The sequence below is a fragment of the Polistes dominula genome, unplaced genomic scaffold, assembly GCF_049000335.1.
Source record: "Polistes dominula isolate Pdom_NZ unplaced genomic scaffold, Pdom_raw_medaka contig_84, whole genome shotgun sequence".
Classification (NCBI taxonomy): Eukaryota; Metazoa; Arthropoda; class Insecta; order Hymenoptera; family Vespidae; genus Polistes; species Polistes dominula.
The window spans coordinates 992741-1009968 of record NW_028300944.1 but is presented as its reverse complement, the minus strand read 5'-3'; the positions used below and the strand labels follow the sequence as shown (position 1 = coordinate 1009968).

Below are 17228 nucleotides of genomic sequence, written 5' to 3'. Positions count from 1 at the left end.
ATCTATGATTTTAGATAAATGATGAAAAAAAAGAAATTTGGTATATTATATCATATGTATCTAGTACTTGAAATATAAAATGAATTCTGTGAAACGCGAATATTTGTAAATCAATATTATTTGTACTGTCTAGTAACGGTTTCTATGATATTATATACTAAAGAAAACAAATCATAAATAAACTTTGACAATTATAATAAAAGTTTCAAAATATTTAAAAAAAAAACAAAATAAAAAAACATTTCTTTAAGTTCCTTTAAACTGAACGATGTCTGAAAATTTTCGAAAAGAAAATAACATTTTCATTATGAACATACATACATGCATTATAGTATATTAATATTTAATATATATATATATTACTATTAGGTACATAACTTTCTTCTTACATTCTTTCTTTTAATTTGTTTTGTATTTCCGGACTGTTTATGCGAGTTGGAAGTGTAGTTTGGCTTATTCCCAATTGTATTGCCAACTCCCTGTGAGCTATATCCGGGTTTTCATAGAGCAAACGCACTAATTCTCCATCTTCCCATTCTCTACGTGATCTTCTTGTAGTAGGTCTTTCTGAAATTAAATCACTTTTCTTAATACGTTTATACAACACACAACATGTACTTAAGGATAAAAAAATCCTGTATATATATAATTTTTTTACTCGTTAAATGTCATTACTAAGTTACAAAATAATTTCAAAAAAAAATAGAAAAAAGAAAATATATATAAATATTGTATTATATTACATATAAACTTTCTATTATATTGTATATATTACTATTTTATATATATTAGTTAACGAACTTTGCTTACGCCTTTTATCTTTTAATAAGTTTTGTATTCCTTGAGTGCAAACGCGCTTTGAAACTGTACGTCTGCTCATTCCCAATTTTTTTGCGATGTCCCCATGAGATATACCAGGATTCTCATGGATCAAACACACTAATTCTTCATCTTCCCATTCTCTACATAGTGTTCTCGAAGTAGGTCTTTCTAATTCTAAGTAAAATAACATTTTTTGTAGCGTTTTTACCATACAGAACATTTATTAAACATATAATATCCTATATAAGTAACTTAAATTTCATTTCTTAGATTTAACAATATTTTTAAAAAAAGAAGATAAAAGATAAAGAAAAAATATATATACTAGATTCTACTAATGTTTATTATATTTATATTACTTTTAGGTGTAGAACTTTGATCCTGCCGGTTTTCCTCTAATTGGTTTTCTGTTTCCTGACTGCTTACAACAGATGGAACTGTAGTATGGCTTATTCCAAATTGTATTGCCAACTCCCTTTGTGTTATAGGAGGGATTTCTTGGATCAAACGCACTAATTCTTCATATTTCCATATTCTAAATGGTCTTCGTGAAGTTGGTATTTCTAAGTTAAAATAACCTCTTTTGAAACGTTTATAACAGAGACAACATGTACTTAAGGATTTATTACCCTATATACATATATATATCTTCATATATAAATTAAATTTCATTTCGTGAATTTAACAATAGAGAAAAAACAATTAAAGATATAAGACAATAAATAAATAAATAAATATATATATATATGTATATATTAGATTATATTAATATTTAATATGTATTTATTACTATTAGGAGTAGATCTTTGGTCCTGCACTTTTCTTTTTAATTTGTTTTGTATTTTTAGACTGTTTAGGCCTTTTAAAGCAGATTGTTGGCGTATTGCTAATTGTCTTGCTAACTCATTTTCACTCATACGAGGGGTTTCAGGAATAGAAGACAACAATTTTTCATCTTCTAATTCTCTACGTTGTCTTCTTAAATTATATCTTTCTAAGTTAAAAATACCATTTTTAAAGCGCTTATATTATACACAACATGTACTTGAGGATATAATATCCAATATATAAATAAATTAAATCTTACTTCTTGAATTTTACAATTTAAAAAAAAAAGAAAGAAATATAAAATAAATAAGAAAATTAATATATATATGTGGGGTTCCCCTTCTTCTGTTAGTCTTCCTAAAGGATATCTAACGAGTAAAAAGGAAAGAATTCCGCGGTGTTATTAATAGGTTGATGTAGAAAGAAAAACCTCTCTTCACGGATATGCAATATATTTAATATAAAGAAGTAAAAATACAGTGATGGTAAAACGCCTTCTTTGCTCGGCTACTAAACGATGACTGCCTCTTGGTTTCTTTTCTTTAATTTACTTCCTTGGGTGACGCTCTTTCTATCGTTATTCGACTGTTTATATTACATAGTTTATCCTTTGCCTAACTATATCCGATAAGTACTCTCTGACCCACTCATGCTTAAGTGTTCTCACTCACATTCTCGCACCCCACATATATATATTAGATTATGTTATTATTTAATACATATATATTACCATTAGAAATAGAACTTTGGTCCTGAACTTTTTCTTTTAATTCAATTGGTATGTTCAGACTGCTTAAGCCTTTTGAAGCTGTAGGTTGGCTCTCTTCCAGTTGTTTGGCTAACTCATCTTGCCTCGTACAGGGATTTTCAGGAATCGAACGCACCAAATTTTCATCTTCTAATTCTTTATGTTGTTGAATTGCAGGAGGTATTTCTAAGGTAAAATTACCATTTATAAAGCGTTTATTCCACACACAACATGTTCCTAAGAATTTAATATCCAACATATTCATTTATATATAATTTAATTTTCATTTCTTGAATTTTACAATTTTTTAAAAGAAAAAAAATTAAAAAAAAAGAAAATAAATTTATATACATATGTATATATTCAATTATTTTAGTATTAAATACATATATATTACCATTAGAAATAGAACTTTGGTCCTGTACTTTTTCTTTTAATTCAATTGGTATGTTCAGACTGCTTAAGCCTTTTGAAGCTGTAGGTTGGCTCTCTTCCAGTTGTTTGGCTAACTCATCTTCACTCATACAAGGATATTCAGGAATCAAGTGCACCAAATTTTCATCTTCTAATTCTCCATGTTGACGTATTGTAGTAGTTATTTCTAAGTTAAAATTGCCATTTTTTAAACGTTTACACTACAAACAACATGCACTTAAGGACTTAATGTCTTATATAAATATGTATATATGTGGGACTAGCGCCTTCATCTCAAACTTATTGGGCATTCGTGAGAAGGATTGGTCTGTGGACCCTGGATAGCTCAATTGGTTAAAAGAGCAGTCGCACGGAAATTGAAAATTCTTTGGTTCGAATCTCGGTAGAAGTAGGTCAGCGGTCCAATTTTTTCACAAATCATATATATACATATATTAATGATATATCATTTTCCAATCGTAAAATATCATTTCTTAAATTTTACAATTTTTTCAGAAAAATAAATAGAAAAATATATATATATATTTTATATTATATTAAAATTTTATTTATATATTACCAGGAAGTATAGAACTTTGGTCCTGCTGTAGTTCTTTTATTTCGTTTTGAAATTCCTTACTGTTTAGGTGTCTGCCAACTGTTGATAGACTTATTCCTGCTTTTTCTGCCATCTCTGCTTGAGTAATACCCGGGTGTTCAAGTCTCAAACGCACTAATTTTTTAACCATCTGTTCTCTTATATATCTCCGTCTTGTTGTAGTAAATTCTAAGATAAAAATACTTTTTTTAAAACGTGTACATTACACACAACATGCACTTAAGGACTTAATGTCTTATATAAATATGTATATATGTGGGACTAGCGTCTTCATCTCAAACTTATTGGGCATTCGTGAGAAGGATTGGTCTGTGGACCCTGGATAGCTCAATTGGTTAAAAGAGCAGTCGCACGGAAATTGAAAATTCTTTGGTTCGAATCTCGGTAGAAGTAGGTCAGCGGTCCAATTTTTTCACAAATCATATATATATATATATATTATTGATATATCATTTTTCAATCGTAAAATATAATTTCTTAAATTTTACAATTTTTTCAGAAAAATCAATAGAAAAATATATATATATATTTTATATTATATTAAAATTTTATTTATATATTACCAGAAAGTATAGAACTTTGGTCCTGCTGTAGTTCTTTTATTTCGTTTTGAAATTTCTGACTGTTTAGGCGTCTGTTAAGTGTTGATTCACTTATTCCTACTTTTTCTGCCATCTCTCTTTGACTAATACCCGGGTGTTCAAGTCTCAAACGCACTAATTTTTTAATCATCTGTTCTCTCTTATATCTCCGTCTTGTTGTAGTAAATTCTAAGATAAAAATACCTTTTTTAAAACGTGTACACTACACACAACATGCACTTGAGGACTTAATGTCTTATATAAATATGTATATATGTGGGACGAGCGCCTTCATCTCAAACTTATTGGGCATTCGTGAGAAGGATTGGTCTGTGGACCCTGGATAGCTCAATTGGTAAAAAGAGCAGTCGCCCGAAATATTAAAAGTCTTTGGTTCAAGTCTCGGTCCACTCGGTCAGCAGTCCAATTTTTTTCACAGATCCCATATATATATATATTAATGATATATCATTTTCCAATCGTAAAATATCATTTCTTAAATTTAACAATTTTTTCAGAAATATAAATAGAAAAAAAAAAAAAATATATATATATATATATTATATTATATTAAAATTTTATTTATATATTACCAGAAGGTATAGAACTTTGGTCCTGCTGTAGTTCTTTTAATTCGTTTTGAAATTCCTGACTGTTTACATAAATTGAAACTAATGCATTGCTTATTCCCACTTTTGCTGCCATCTCTGTCTGAGTCATACCCGGGTCTTCAAGTCTCAAACGCACTAATTTTTTAATCATCTGTTCTCTCTTATATCTCCGTCTTGTTGTAGTAAATTCTAAGATAAAAATACCTTTTTTAAAACGTGTACACTACACACAACATGCACTTGAGGACTTAATGTCTTATATAAATATGTATATATGTGGGACGAGCGCCTTCATCTCAAACTTATTGGGCATTCGTGAGAAGGATTGGTCTGTGGACCCTGGATAGCTCAATTGGTAAAAAGAGCAGTCGCCCGAAATGTTAAAAGTCTTTGGTTCAAGTCTCGGTCCACTCGGTCAGCAGTCCAATTTTTTTCACAGATCCCATATATATATATTAATGATATATCATTTTCCAATCGTAAAATATCATTTCTTAAATTTAACAATTTTTTCAGAAATATAAATAGAAAAAAAAAAAATATATATATATATATTATATTATATTAAAATTTTATTTATATATTACCAGAAGGTATAGAACTTTGGTCCTGCTGTAGTTCTTTTAATTCGTTTTGAAATTCCTGACTGTTTACATAAATTGAAACTAATACATTGCTTATTCCCACTTTTGCTGCCATCTCTGTCTGAGTCATACCCGGGTCTTCAAGTCTCAATCGCACTAATTCTTTAATTTTCCGTTTTCTATTTAGTGTTCTTGAAGTTTCTCTATCTAAGTTGAAATAACATCTCTTGAAGCGTTTTTGCCATACACAACATTTACTTAAGGATATAATATCCTATGTATATATATATATATTATATATTATATATCATTTTTTTCAATCGGTAATTTTTATTTCTTAAATTTTACAATTTAAACAAAAAAATAAAAACAAATAAAATATATATATGTATATATTTTTAGGTAATTACTTTGTAGTATAGAACTTGGATCCAGTCCTTTTTCTTTTAATTCGTTATGATATTCCTGACTTCTTTGGTAATGTGAGACTTGAGATTCCCTTATTCCCACTTTTGCTGCCATCTCTGTCTGAGTCATACCCGGGTCTTCAAGTCTCAATCGCACTAATTCTTTAATTTTCCGTTTTCTATTTAGTGTTCTTGAAGTTTCTCTATCTAAGTTGAAATAACATCTCTTGAAGCGTTTTTGCCATACACAACATTTACTTAAGGATATAATATCCTATGTATATATATACATATATATATATATATATACATATATATATATATATATACATATATATGTATATATATACATATATATATATACGTATATATTTTTAGGTAATTACTTTGTAGTATAGAGCTTGGATCCAGTCCTTTTTCTTTTATTTCGTTTTGAAATTCCTGACTGTTTAGGTATCTGAAAACTGTTACTCTACACAATCCTACTTTTTCTGCCATCATTGCTACAGTAATACCCGGGTCTTCAAGTCTTAAACGCACTAATTCTTTAAGTGTCCATTCTTTTTCTAGGATTCTTGAAGTAGGTTTGTTAATGTTGAAATCACCTTTCTCGAAGCTTTTATACCAATTACAACATGTTCCATAGGATATAATATCGTTGCCATAAGCGTGTACGAGCATTCGATGAGCCTCAGCAGCGGATTCGTTACTATTAAAGTAATAAAGTATCACCTCCCGCACATGACGAATACTCGGCATATAATTTGACATTTCTAATTAGAAACAGCTATAAGATGTAAACACATGTCAATTACTAATACTACCAAGTTATCTTCACGAAATGGTTAAGAGTATGCCAAGCTGTCTTATATGTATGTACTCAAAATTTACTTGTCGCTAATGCCATCTACAAAAACCTTTATATCAACCGTTTATTTTGAAAGTGTTTTAAGACTAGTTTCTCTTGTTTCGAGAAAATTAAATGTTTGCATATCAAAGACTACTAATTTTTTTTTTACCGACCAATTTTAGATTGTACAAAACGTATGCCCCTTTTATAAAGCGAAAGGAGAAAACTTTATAGCGTTGAAGTACATCGATTGTACAAAAAACCGGACATTATTAACGTTGTAAAATCACGCCGATTTAGAAGGGCTGGTTACGTGGCGCGCATGGGAGAGGTTCGAAAGGTGCACAAAATATTGGTCGGTATAGCAAACGGGAAAAGTCCGCTAGTTGACCGAGACGTAGATAGTAGGATAATATTAGAAGGGTCCTAAAAAAAAATAGGATACGAAGATCATGAATAGAAGGATCGCGCTCAGAGACGGGAACAATTGCGGGATTTGGTATTTAGGGTAATAAACTTTCGAGTTTCTAGTGCCAGTTAAAAATAATAATAAAAATAATATTGAAATTTTTTATTTATATTTATTTTTTTATTATATAATAATTAAATATTTACTAGTAATCTATAAAAATTTTACATTAAATTATACATAAATTACGTGATATCCTTTTTTTTTTAAATGACCATACTCCACTTTTTAAAAAAAGTTTCCTCTATGTCTATACATAATATATATTACTACTATATTTATATAATATATAGGGGACTTCACAAAACGTCGAAAAAAACCTAGCACCGGCAACTCATATATTTTAAAAAATATTAATCAAAAACGGGTAAAAGGGGTGTACGGTCATACAATCCAGTTTATCCAGTGACGCTCAAGGTAACATCGGTCAATTTCTTTTATCGGCAGGAAAAAATTGCATCGTCTAAGATTTAGATAAGTTTTACAGCTACATTTCTGTGCTTTAGTCAATATAGTATTTGTTCATCTATAAGAAGCCCCATTATTATACGTTATATATGGATTGTTCGTTTATTTTCGAAACGGATTTTGTATATATCACGTATTGTCGATTTTATCCTGTCCAAACAGAAATAGTCCTTTAACGCTGTTCAATGAGACCTACATTCAAAATAGCAAAAAAAAATAAAATAAGATAAATATTTATATACACAAGTGTGTCATAGAATGATTTTATATATCATTGTTTATAAACAATAATTGATACACAATGTATTCAAATTTATATACACAGTTGATCTATTCAAAAATTATTTATTCGTTTTATGAATAAATTAATATCAATTTTATTACTTTTAAAAGAAAATTTTATTCTAGAAAAAATATATTTCTTCAGAAAAATGATAAGAAAAAAATTATTAAGGTATACTATATCGTATGTATCCAGTACTTAAAATATAAAATGAATTCTTTGAAACAAGTATTCGTTAATAAATATTATTTGTAGTGTCTCGCAACGGTTTATATGATATTATATACTGAAGAAAGAAAATCATAAATAAACTTTGACAATGATCATAAAAGTTTCAAAATATTAAAAAAAAAAAAAAAATAAAAAAAACATTTCTTTAAATTCCTTTAAACTGACCGATGTTTTAAAATTTTCGAAAAGAAAATAAAATTTTCATTATATACATACAAACATGCATTATATTATATATATATATATATATATTACTATTAGGTACATAACTTTCTTCTTGCATTCTTTCTTTTAATTTGTTTTGTATTTCCGGACTGCTTATGCGAGTTGGAAGTGTAGTTTGGCTTATTCCTAATTGTATGGCCAACTCCCTGTGAGGTATATCCGGGTTTTCATAGAGCAAACGCACTAATTCTCCATCTTCCCATTCTCTACGTGATCTTCTTGTAGTAGGTCTTTCTGAAATTAAATCACTTTTCTTAATACGTTTATACAACACACAACATGTACTTAAGGATAAAAAAATCCTGTATATATATATAATTTTTCCACTCGTTAAATGTCATTTCTAAAGTTACAAAATTATTTCAAAAAAAAATAGAAAAAAAGAAAATATATATAAATATTGTTTTATATTACATATAAACTTTCTATTATATTATATATATTACTATTTTATATATATTCGTTAAAGAACTTTGCTTACGCCTTTTATCTTTTAATAAGTTTTGTATTCCCTGAGTGCAAACGCGCTTTGAAACTGTACGTCTGCTAACTCCCAATTTTTTTGCGATGTCCCCATGCGACATACCAGGATTCTCATGGATCAAACACACTAATTCTTCATCTTCCCATTCTCTACATAGTGTTCTCGAAGTAGGTCTTTCTAATTCTAAGTAAAATTACATCTTTTGAAGCGTTTTTACCAAACACAAAATTTACTTAAATATACAATATCCTATATAAATAACTTAAATTTTATTTCTTAGATTTAACAATATTTTTAAAAAAAGAAGATAAAAGATAAAGAAAAAATATATATACTAGATTCTATTAATGTTTAATATATTTATATTACTATTAGGTGTAGAGCTTTGATCCTGCAGTTTTCCTTCTAATATGTTTTCTGTTTCCTGACTGTTAACAACAGTTGGAACTGTAGTTTGGCTTATTCCAAATTGTATTGCTAACTCCCTTTGAGTTATAGGCGGGATTTCTTGGATCAAACGCACTAATTCTTCATATTTCCATATTCTTAATGGTCTTCGTGAAGTTGGTATTTCTAAGTTAAAATCACCTCTTTTGAAGCGTTTATAACAGAGACAACATGTACTTAAGGATTTATTACCCTATATACATATATATATCTTCATATATAAATTAAATTTCATTTCTTTAATTTTGCAATTGAAAAAAAAAATGGAAGATAAAAGACAATAAATAAATAAATAAATATATATATATATATATATATATATATATATATATATATATATAGTATATATTAGATTATATTAATATTAAATATCTATAGATTACTGTTAGGAATAGAACTTTGGTCCTGAACTTTTTCTTTTAATTCGATTGGTATGTTTAGACTGTTTATGCCTTTTGAAGCTGTAGGTTGGCTCTCTTCAAGTGGTTTTGCTAAACCATTTTGACTCATACGAGGGGTGTCAAGAGTCAAACGAACAAATTTATTATCTTTCATTTCTCTACGTTGTCTTCTTAAATTATACCTTTCTAAATTAAAATTAAATTTTTTAAAACGTTTATACCATACACAACATGTTCCTAAGGATTTAATATCCTACATATACATTTATATATAATTTAATTTTCATTTCTTGAATTTTACAATTTTTCAAAAAGAACAAAAAAAGAAGAATAAAGAAAATAAATTTATATACATGTGTATATATTAGATTATATTAATATTTAATACATATACATTACCGTTAGAAATAGAACTTTGCTCCTGCAGTTTTTCTTTTAATTCGTTTTGTATGTTCCGACTGTTTACGCCTCTTTGAGCAGTAGGTCGGCTCTCTCCCAGTTGTTTTGCTAACTCATCTTGACTCATACAAGGATTTTCAGGAATCAAACGCACCAAATTTTCATCTTCTAATTCTCTAAGTTGTCGTATTGCAGTAGGTATTTCTAAGTTAAAATTACCACTTATAAAGCGTTTATACCACACACAACATGTTCCTAAGGATTTAATATCCTACATATACATTTATATATAATTTAATTTTAGTTTCTAGAATTTTACAATTTTTTTACACACACAAAAATATAAGAAAAAAGAAGATAAATATATATGACTATATGTGTGTGTTTATTAATTAAATTAATATTTAATACATATATATTACCGTTAGGAATAGAACTTTGGTCCTGCTGTAGTTCTTTTAATTCGTTTTGATAATCCTGACTTCTTTGGTAAAGTGAAACTGTAGTTTGGTCTATTCCCATTTTTGCTGCCAACTCTGCATGAGTCATACCCGGGTGTTCAAGTTTCAAACGCACTAATTCTTTAATTTTCCGTTTTCTATTTAGTGCCCTTGAATTTTCTCTATCTAAGTTGAAATTACATTTCTTGAAGCGTTTATGCCATACACAACAATTACTTTCGGATATAATATCTTATGTGCATATATATATATATATATATATATATATATATATACGTATATATTTTTAGGTAATTACTTTGTAGTATAGAGCTTGGATCCAGTCCTTTTTCTTTTAATTTGTTATGATATTCCTGACTTCTTTTGTATCTGGAAACCGTGTCTGGATTTATTCCCACTTTTGCTGCCATCTCTATTTGAGTAATACCCGGGTGTTTAAGTCTCAAACGCACTAATTCTTTAATCATCTCTTCTCTATTATATCTCCGTCTTGTTGTAGTAAATTCTAAGATAAAAATACCTTTTTTAAAACGTGTATACTACACACAACATGCACTTAAGGACCTAATGTCTTATATAAATATGTATATATGTGTGACGAGCGCCTTCATCTCAAACTTATTGGGCATTCGTGAGAAGGGTTGGTCTGTGGACCCTGGATAGCTCAATTGGTTAAAAGAGCAGTCGCCCGGAAAGTTAAAAGTCTTTGGTTCGAGTCTCGGTCCAGTCGGTCAGCGGTCCAATTTTTTTCACGTATCCCATATATTCATATATATATATATATTAATGATATATTATTTTTTAATCGTAAAATATCATTTCTTAAATTTTACAATTTTTTCAGAAAAATAAATAGAAAAAAATATATATATATTTTATATTATATTAAAATTTTATTTATATATTACCAGGATGTATAGAACTTTGATCCTGCTGTAGTTCTTTTAATTCGTTTTGTATGTTCCGACTGTTTACGCCTCTTTGAGCAGTAGGTTGGCTCTCTCCCAGTTGTTTTGCTAACTCATCTTGACTCATACAAGGATTTTCAGGAATCAAACGCACCAAATTTTCATCTTCTAATTCTCTATTTTGACGTATTGCAGTAGGTATTTCTAAGTTAAAATTACCATTTATAAAGCGTTTATACAACACACACAACATGTTCCTAAGGATTTAATATCCTACATATACATTTATATATAATTTAATTTTAATTTCTAAAATTTTACAATTTTTTTACACACAAAAAAATATAAGAAAAAAGAAGATAAATATATATAACTATATGTGTGTGTATATTAATTAAATTAATATTTAATACATATATATTACCGTTAGGAATAGAACTTTGGTCCTGCTGTAGTTCTTTTAATTCGTTTTGATAATCCTGACTTCTTTGGTAAAGTGAAACTGTAGTTTGGTCTATTCCCATTTTTGCTGCCAACTCTGCATGAGTCATACCCGGGTGTTCAAGTTTCAAACGCACTAATTCTTTAATTTTCCGTTTTCTATTTAGTGCCCTTGAATTTTCTCTATCTAAGTTGAAATTACATTTCTTGAAGCGTTTATGCCTTACACAACATTTACTTTCGGATATAATATCTTATGTGCATATATATATATATATATATATACGTATATATTTTTAGGTAATTACTTTGTAGTATAGAGCTTGGATCCAGTCCTTTTTCTTTTAATTCGTTATGATATTCCTGACTTCTTTTGTATCTGGAAACCGTGTCTGGATTTATTCCCACTTTTGCTGCCACCTCTATTTGAGTAATACCCGGGTGTTCAAGTCTCAAACGCACTAATTCTTTAATCATCTCTTCTCTATTATATTTTCGTCTTGTTGTAGTAAATTCTAAGATAAAAATACCTTTTTTAAAACGTGTATACTACACACAACATGCACTTAAGGACCTAATGTCTTATATAAATATGTATATATGTGGGACGAGCGCATTTATTTCAAACTTATTGGGCATTTGTGAGAAGGATTGGTCTGTGGACCCTGGATAGCTCAATTGGTTAAAAGAGCAGTCGCCCGGAAAGTTAAAAGCCTTTGGTTCGAGTCTCGGTCCACTCGGTCAGCGGTCCAATTTTTTTCACGAATCCCATATATATATATATATATATATTAATGATATATTATTTTCCAATCGTAAAATATCATTTCTTAAATTTTACAATTTTTTCAGAAAAATAAATAGAAAAAAATATATATATATTTTATATTATATTAAAATTTTATTTATATATTACCAGGATGTATAGAACTTTGATCCTGCTGTAGTTCTTTTAATTCGTTTTGAAATTCCAGACTGTTTAGGCGTCTGCTAACTGTTTTTTGACTTATTCCTACTTTTTCTGCCATCTCTACATGAGTCATCCCCGGGTGTTTAAGTCTCAAACGCACTATTTCTTTAACTTCCCGTTTTCTATCTAGTGCGCTTGAAATATTCAAACCTAAGTTAAAATTACAACATTTCTTGAAGCGTTTATACCATACACAACATTTACTTACGGATATAATATCCTATGTATATGCACAAAAAGATTAAAAATCATTATTTCAATTGTTAATTTATATTTCTTGAATTTTACAATATTTTCAAAAAAAAAATTGAAGAAAAAGTAAAATATATATATATATATATATATATATATATATATATATATATATATATATATATATATATATATATACTTTAAGGTAATTACTTTTTAGTATAAAACTTGGATCCAGTCCTCTTTCTTTTAATTCGTTTTCAAATTCCTGACTGTTTAAATATTTTGAGACTGTACAATGCGTTATTCCCATTTTTGCTGCCATCTCTGCTGAATTAATACCGGGATCTTCAAGTCTCAAACGCACTAATTGTTTAATTTTCCGTTTTCTATTTTGTGCCCTTAAAGTTTTTCTATCTAAGTGGAAATTATATCTCTTGAAGCGTTTAGGCCATACACAACATTTACTTAATGTTATAATATCTAGGTATATATATACCCAGTGAACACAAGACCTTAAAATGATGTCATTCGTATGTCATACAGTGATCTTCAAATTTTTTCGTAGACATGACGGAATGGTGACTTATTTATGAGCTCAATATAAAGTCATTTGTTCTGACTTAAAAATGATGTAATAATTCCATCATATTATTGCAGCAAAAAACGAAAGGTTGAATTTTCTTTTTTTTAAAAACTTTGTATTTTGAGACTATAAATTAAGTATATATTATTGTAAAATTTTTTAATTGCAATTATTTAATTTAAAAAGAAAATAAATTAAATTTTTTTTTTAATTAAGTAAAAAAAATAGGAAACTAACTCAGCTTACTCTGGAACTGGCGGGGATAATCGCAGATTTAAATAAAGTTTTTTTCTAGAAAATAAAAAAAAAGGAAAAATTTGGGAATTTCGAGAAAATAACGGTTTTTCTCAAAAAATACGAAAATTTCATGGATATTATAATTTTGAAATTTGTTTTTATTTTTTTCTGAAAAGTACATTTAAAAACAGATATTTAAAAAAAAAACGTTCCAATAGGTTGAATTTTTTAGAAGTTATAGACATTTCAAAGAAAAGAGCCATTTTTTTCAAAAACTAAAAATTTTTTTTGGGTTTGGTAAAACAATTTGAAAAAATTCTGAAAATTGATTTTCATAGGGTAGCATAGCATAAAAAACTTTCAGCCAAATCGAAAGAGGTCGAAGTCAAAATTGAGTGATTTAACGTGAAATGCCCCATATATATATATTAGGGTGGGTCAAAAAGATCAATTACTTTTTTTTTTCCAAGTGCCACGGAAAAATGGGTTGCTAGACACCTTAAAACAATTCTCACCAAATATGAACTCTTAATTTCAATAGGAAAATCCTGCGAATAGCAGTTTTTTATATTTTTTTCAGTCCAATAGATTAAAATTCATACCTCATCATTAATTAACTGTACAGAAAAATGTTTTAAAGGAATCTTGTTGGAAATTTAATGCTCTACAAAAAAGATATTTTATATTTTTTCCGTAAACCTCACCACTTGAATGATATTGAAGATTTAAGTTTGATTATTTTAAGACAAATTCATCATCAAACTTTCATGTCTACTGATTTCTGTCTCTTAATATCTTTTGAACGCCTTATTTAATCGCCAAAACATAAGACACCATTTTTATAATGCAGTTAATTTCCTACAAGAATTTGTATTGCGCATTTATATAATAGTCATTTAGTCAATAGTAATAGTCATTTATTGTCGAATTATAAAATTCATAAACAAAAATAAAATTTGTTATTTATTATTATTTAATTATTTCTAATTTTTTGAAAAAAATGGCTCTTTTCTTTGAAATGTCTATAACTTCTTTAAAATTCAACCTATTGGAACGTTTTTTTTTAATATCTGTTTTTAAATGTACTTTTCAGAAAAAAATACAAACAAATTTCAAAATTATAATATCCATGAAATTTTCGTATTTTTGAGAAAAACCGTTATTTTCTCGAAGTTCCCAATTTTTCATTTTTTTTTATTTTCTAGAAAAAAACTTTATTTAAATCTGCGATTATCCCCGCCAGTTCCAGAGTAAGCTGAGGTAGTTTCCTATTTTTTTTATTTAATTGAAAAAGAATTTTTAATTTATTTTTTTTTTTTTAATTAAATTAGTTCAATTAAACAATTTTACAATATTATATACTTAATTTATAGTCTCAAAATACAAAGTTTTTCAAAAAAAAAAAATTCAACCTTTCGTTTTTTGCTGTAAAAATATGATGGAATTATTACGTCATTTTTAAGTAGGAACATATGATTTAGTATTAATGTCATAAATAAGTCACCATTCCGTCATGTCTACGAAAAAATTTGAAGATGACTTTATGACATACGTATCACATCATTTTAAGGTCTTGTGTTCACTGGGCTATATTATTTTTCCAATCATTCAATTTCATTTCTTGAATTTTACACTTTTTTCAGAAAAATAAATAGGAAAAATATATATATATATTATGTTATATTAAAATTAAATATATATATTACCAAGAGGTTCACAACCTTGCTTCTGCACTTTGTCTTTTAATTTGATTTGAAATTCCTGACTTATTAAGCGTCTTGAAACTGCCTGTCGACTTATTCCAACTTTTGCTGCCATCTTTACTTGAGTAATACCCGGGTTTTCAAGTTTCAAACGCACTAATTTTTCATCTACGCATTCTTTATCTATTCTTTTATTCATAGGTTGGTCTACGTTGAAAACACCTCTTCTGAATCGAGAAAAGTTTTTTTCACATGCACTTAGAGATATAATATCCTCGCCATAAGCGTGTAAGAGCATTCGGTAGGCCTCAGAGGCGGATTTCTGACTATTAAAATAGTAAAGTAATACCTCCCGCAAATGACGCTTTGTTGGCTTATAAACCGACATTTCTAATTTAAAATAACTTTATCATATAAACACCAATAACCTACTGATACTAACAACTTATCTTCACAAAATGTTAAACAGTATTTCAAGCTGTCTTATTTATATGTATTCGACGTCTACTTGTCGCTAATGCCACCTACAGAAAAGCTATATATATGTCTAAACAAAATATATTACTACTATAGTTAATATATAGGGGGAGTTCCCGTAACGTCGAACGGCATCTATCACCGGCCACTCATATATAAACCGTTTATTTCTAAAATGGTTTAAATCCACTTTAACTTTTTTCGAGAAAATTAAAGATTCGTATATCTGGTAATTAAAAAATTTAGGCAAATTATATGAAGGCTGCCAATATTTCTATATATTTATCAATATGTCATTTAGTTATATAAATTGGTTTTAGGCGAATTTGACTACAATAATATATATTTACGGACTGCAAATAAACTTACACCTCTTTCTAAATGAAACCATTGCAAAAATTGTTTCATTTCTATTTTGAAAAATCAAATATTACATTTAAAATATGCTTCATATTAATCTAATTTTCTTTACAAATAATGACAAGATATAAAATGGAAGTATTACTTTTTATTTTAGACGTTATATACATTGTTTAAATTACAAAATATTGGTAGCATTTACTTATACTCTTTATACAACAGGGTTTAGAAATATTTATGATGCACAGGAGGTATATAAGGTTATAACTACTTGATATCTTTATATTTTTCATAATTAATAGGTCTTACTTCTTGGTACAAAACCGCCATAGCTTTTTTTTCAAAGTTTAGTAATTTATTAGGACATGAAAGTAATTTACAGTTTTAAATTCATTTTCTTTTATCGATGTTTTATATAAAATAGTGTATAGTACACATTTAAGATACCTCATCCAACATATTTGTCAACCAATTGACATTTTCTCCATTTGTGGTTCTTCATCTGTTTTTTGACTGCGTTTTGCTGATTTTTATTTTGAAATGAAATTTTCTCGTTTTATTTTATTATTATGTTATTTATATTGTTTTATTAAATCATAATAGTCCTGTGATTTATATAGGAAATTCTTTTTCTGTCTTTTTTTCCTATCTTTACTGTAGAAATAAGACTTGGACCTCTTTCAAAATAAAGGTTCTATATCTTAAAAAATAATAATCAAAAACGGATAAACGTGTTGTACTGTAACGATAAACGTGATGTACCTTCATAATTATGGGCACATATATGTACATATATCATATAATTTAATTAATAAATAATTAATTAAGTAAAGGAAAAGGTTATAAAAGAAGTAGAAAATAATAAAAAAAAAAAAGGGAAAGGAAGAAGAAAAAGAAGAAAGAAAAATTGTTCGGTTCCTTTCCTCGACACGGACTGAAGCTCGCATATTCCAAACACACATAACCACACAAATACAAATATGCATTCATAGACATTCTATACATGTTTGTATAAACTTCGA

The 17228-nt window shown here is 27.8% G+C and overlaps 1 protein-coding gene across 1 annotated transcript; it reads right to left on the bottom strand.

Moving 5' to 3' along the window:
* Positions 1 to 256: 256 nt before the first annotated feature.
* On the bottom strand, positions 257 to 15757 carry LOC149032771 (uncharacterized). The gene is made up of 24 exons (XM_089171671.1): positions 15373 to 15757; positions 13057 to 13260; positions 12598 to 12801; positions 11990 to 12196; positions 11665 to 11868; positions 11241 to 11444; positions 10631 to 10837; positions 10294 to 10497; positions 9872 to 10075; positions 9455 to 9658; positions 8994 to 9197; positions 8622 to 8807; positions 8171 to 8374; positions 6001 to 6387; positions 5618 to 5821; positions 5271 to 5414; positions 3472 to 3599; positions 2856 to 3033; positions 2381 to 2635; positions 1613 to 1816; positions 1182 to 1385; positions 811 to 996; positions 390 to 567; positions 257 to 272 (listed from the first exon to the last, which is right to left on the bottom strand). The coding sequence occupies exons 1-24, from the start codon at positions 15755 to 15757 to the stop codon at positions 257 to 259; spliced, it is 4905 nt and encodes a 1634-aa protein (XP_089027797.1).
* Positions 15758 to 17228: the final 1471 nt, after the last annotated feature.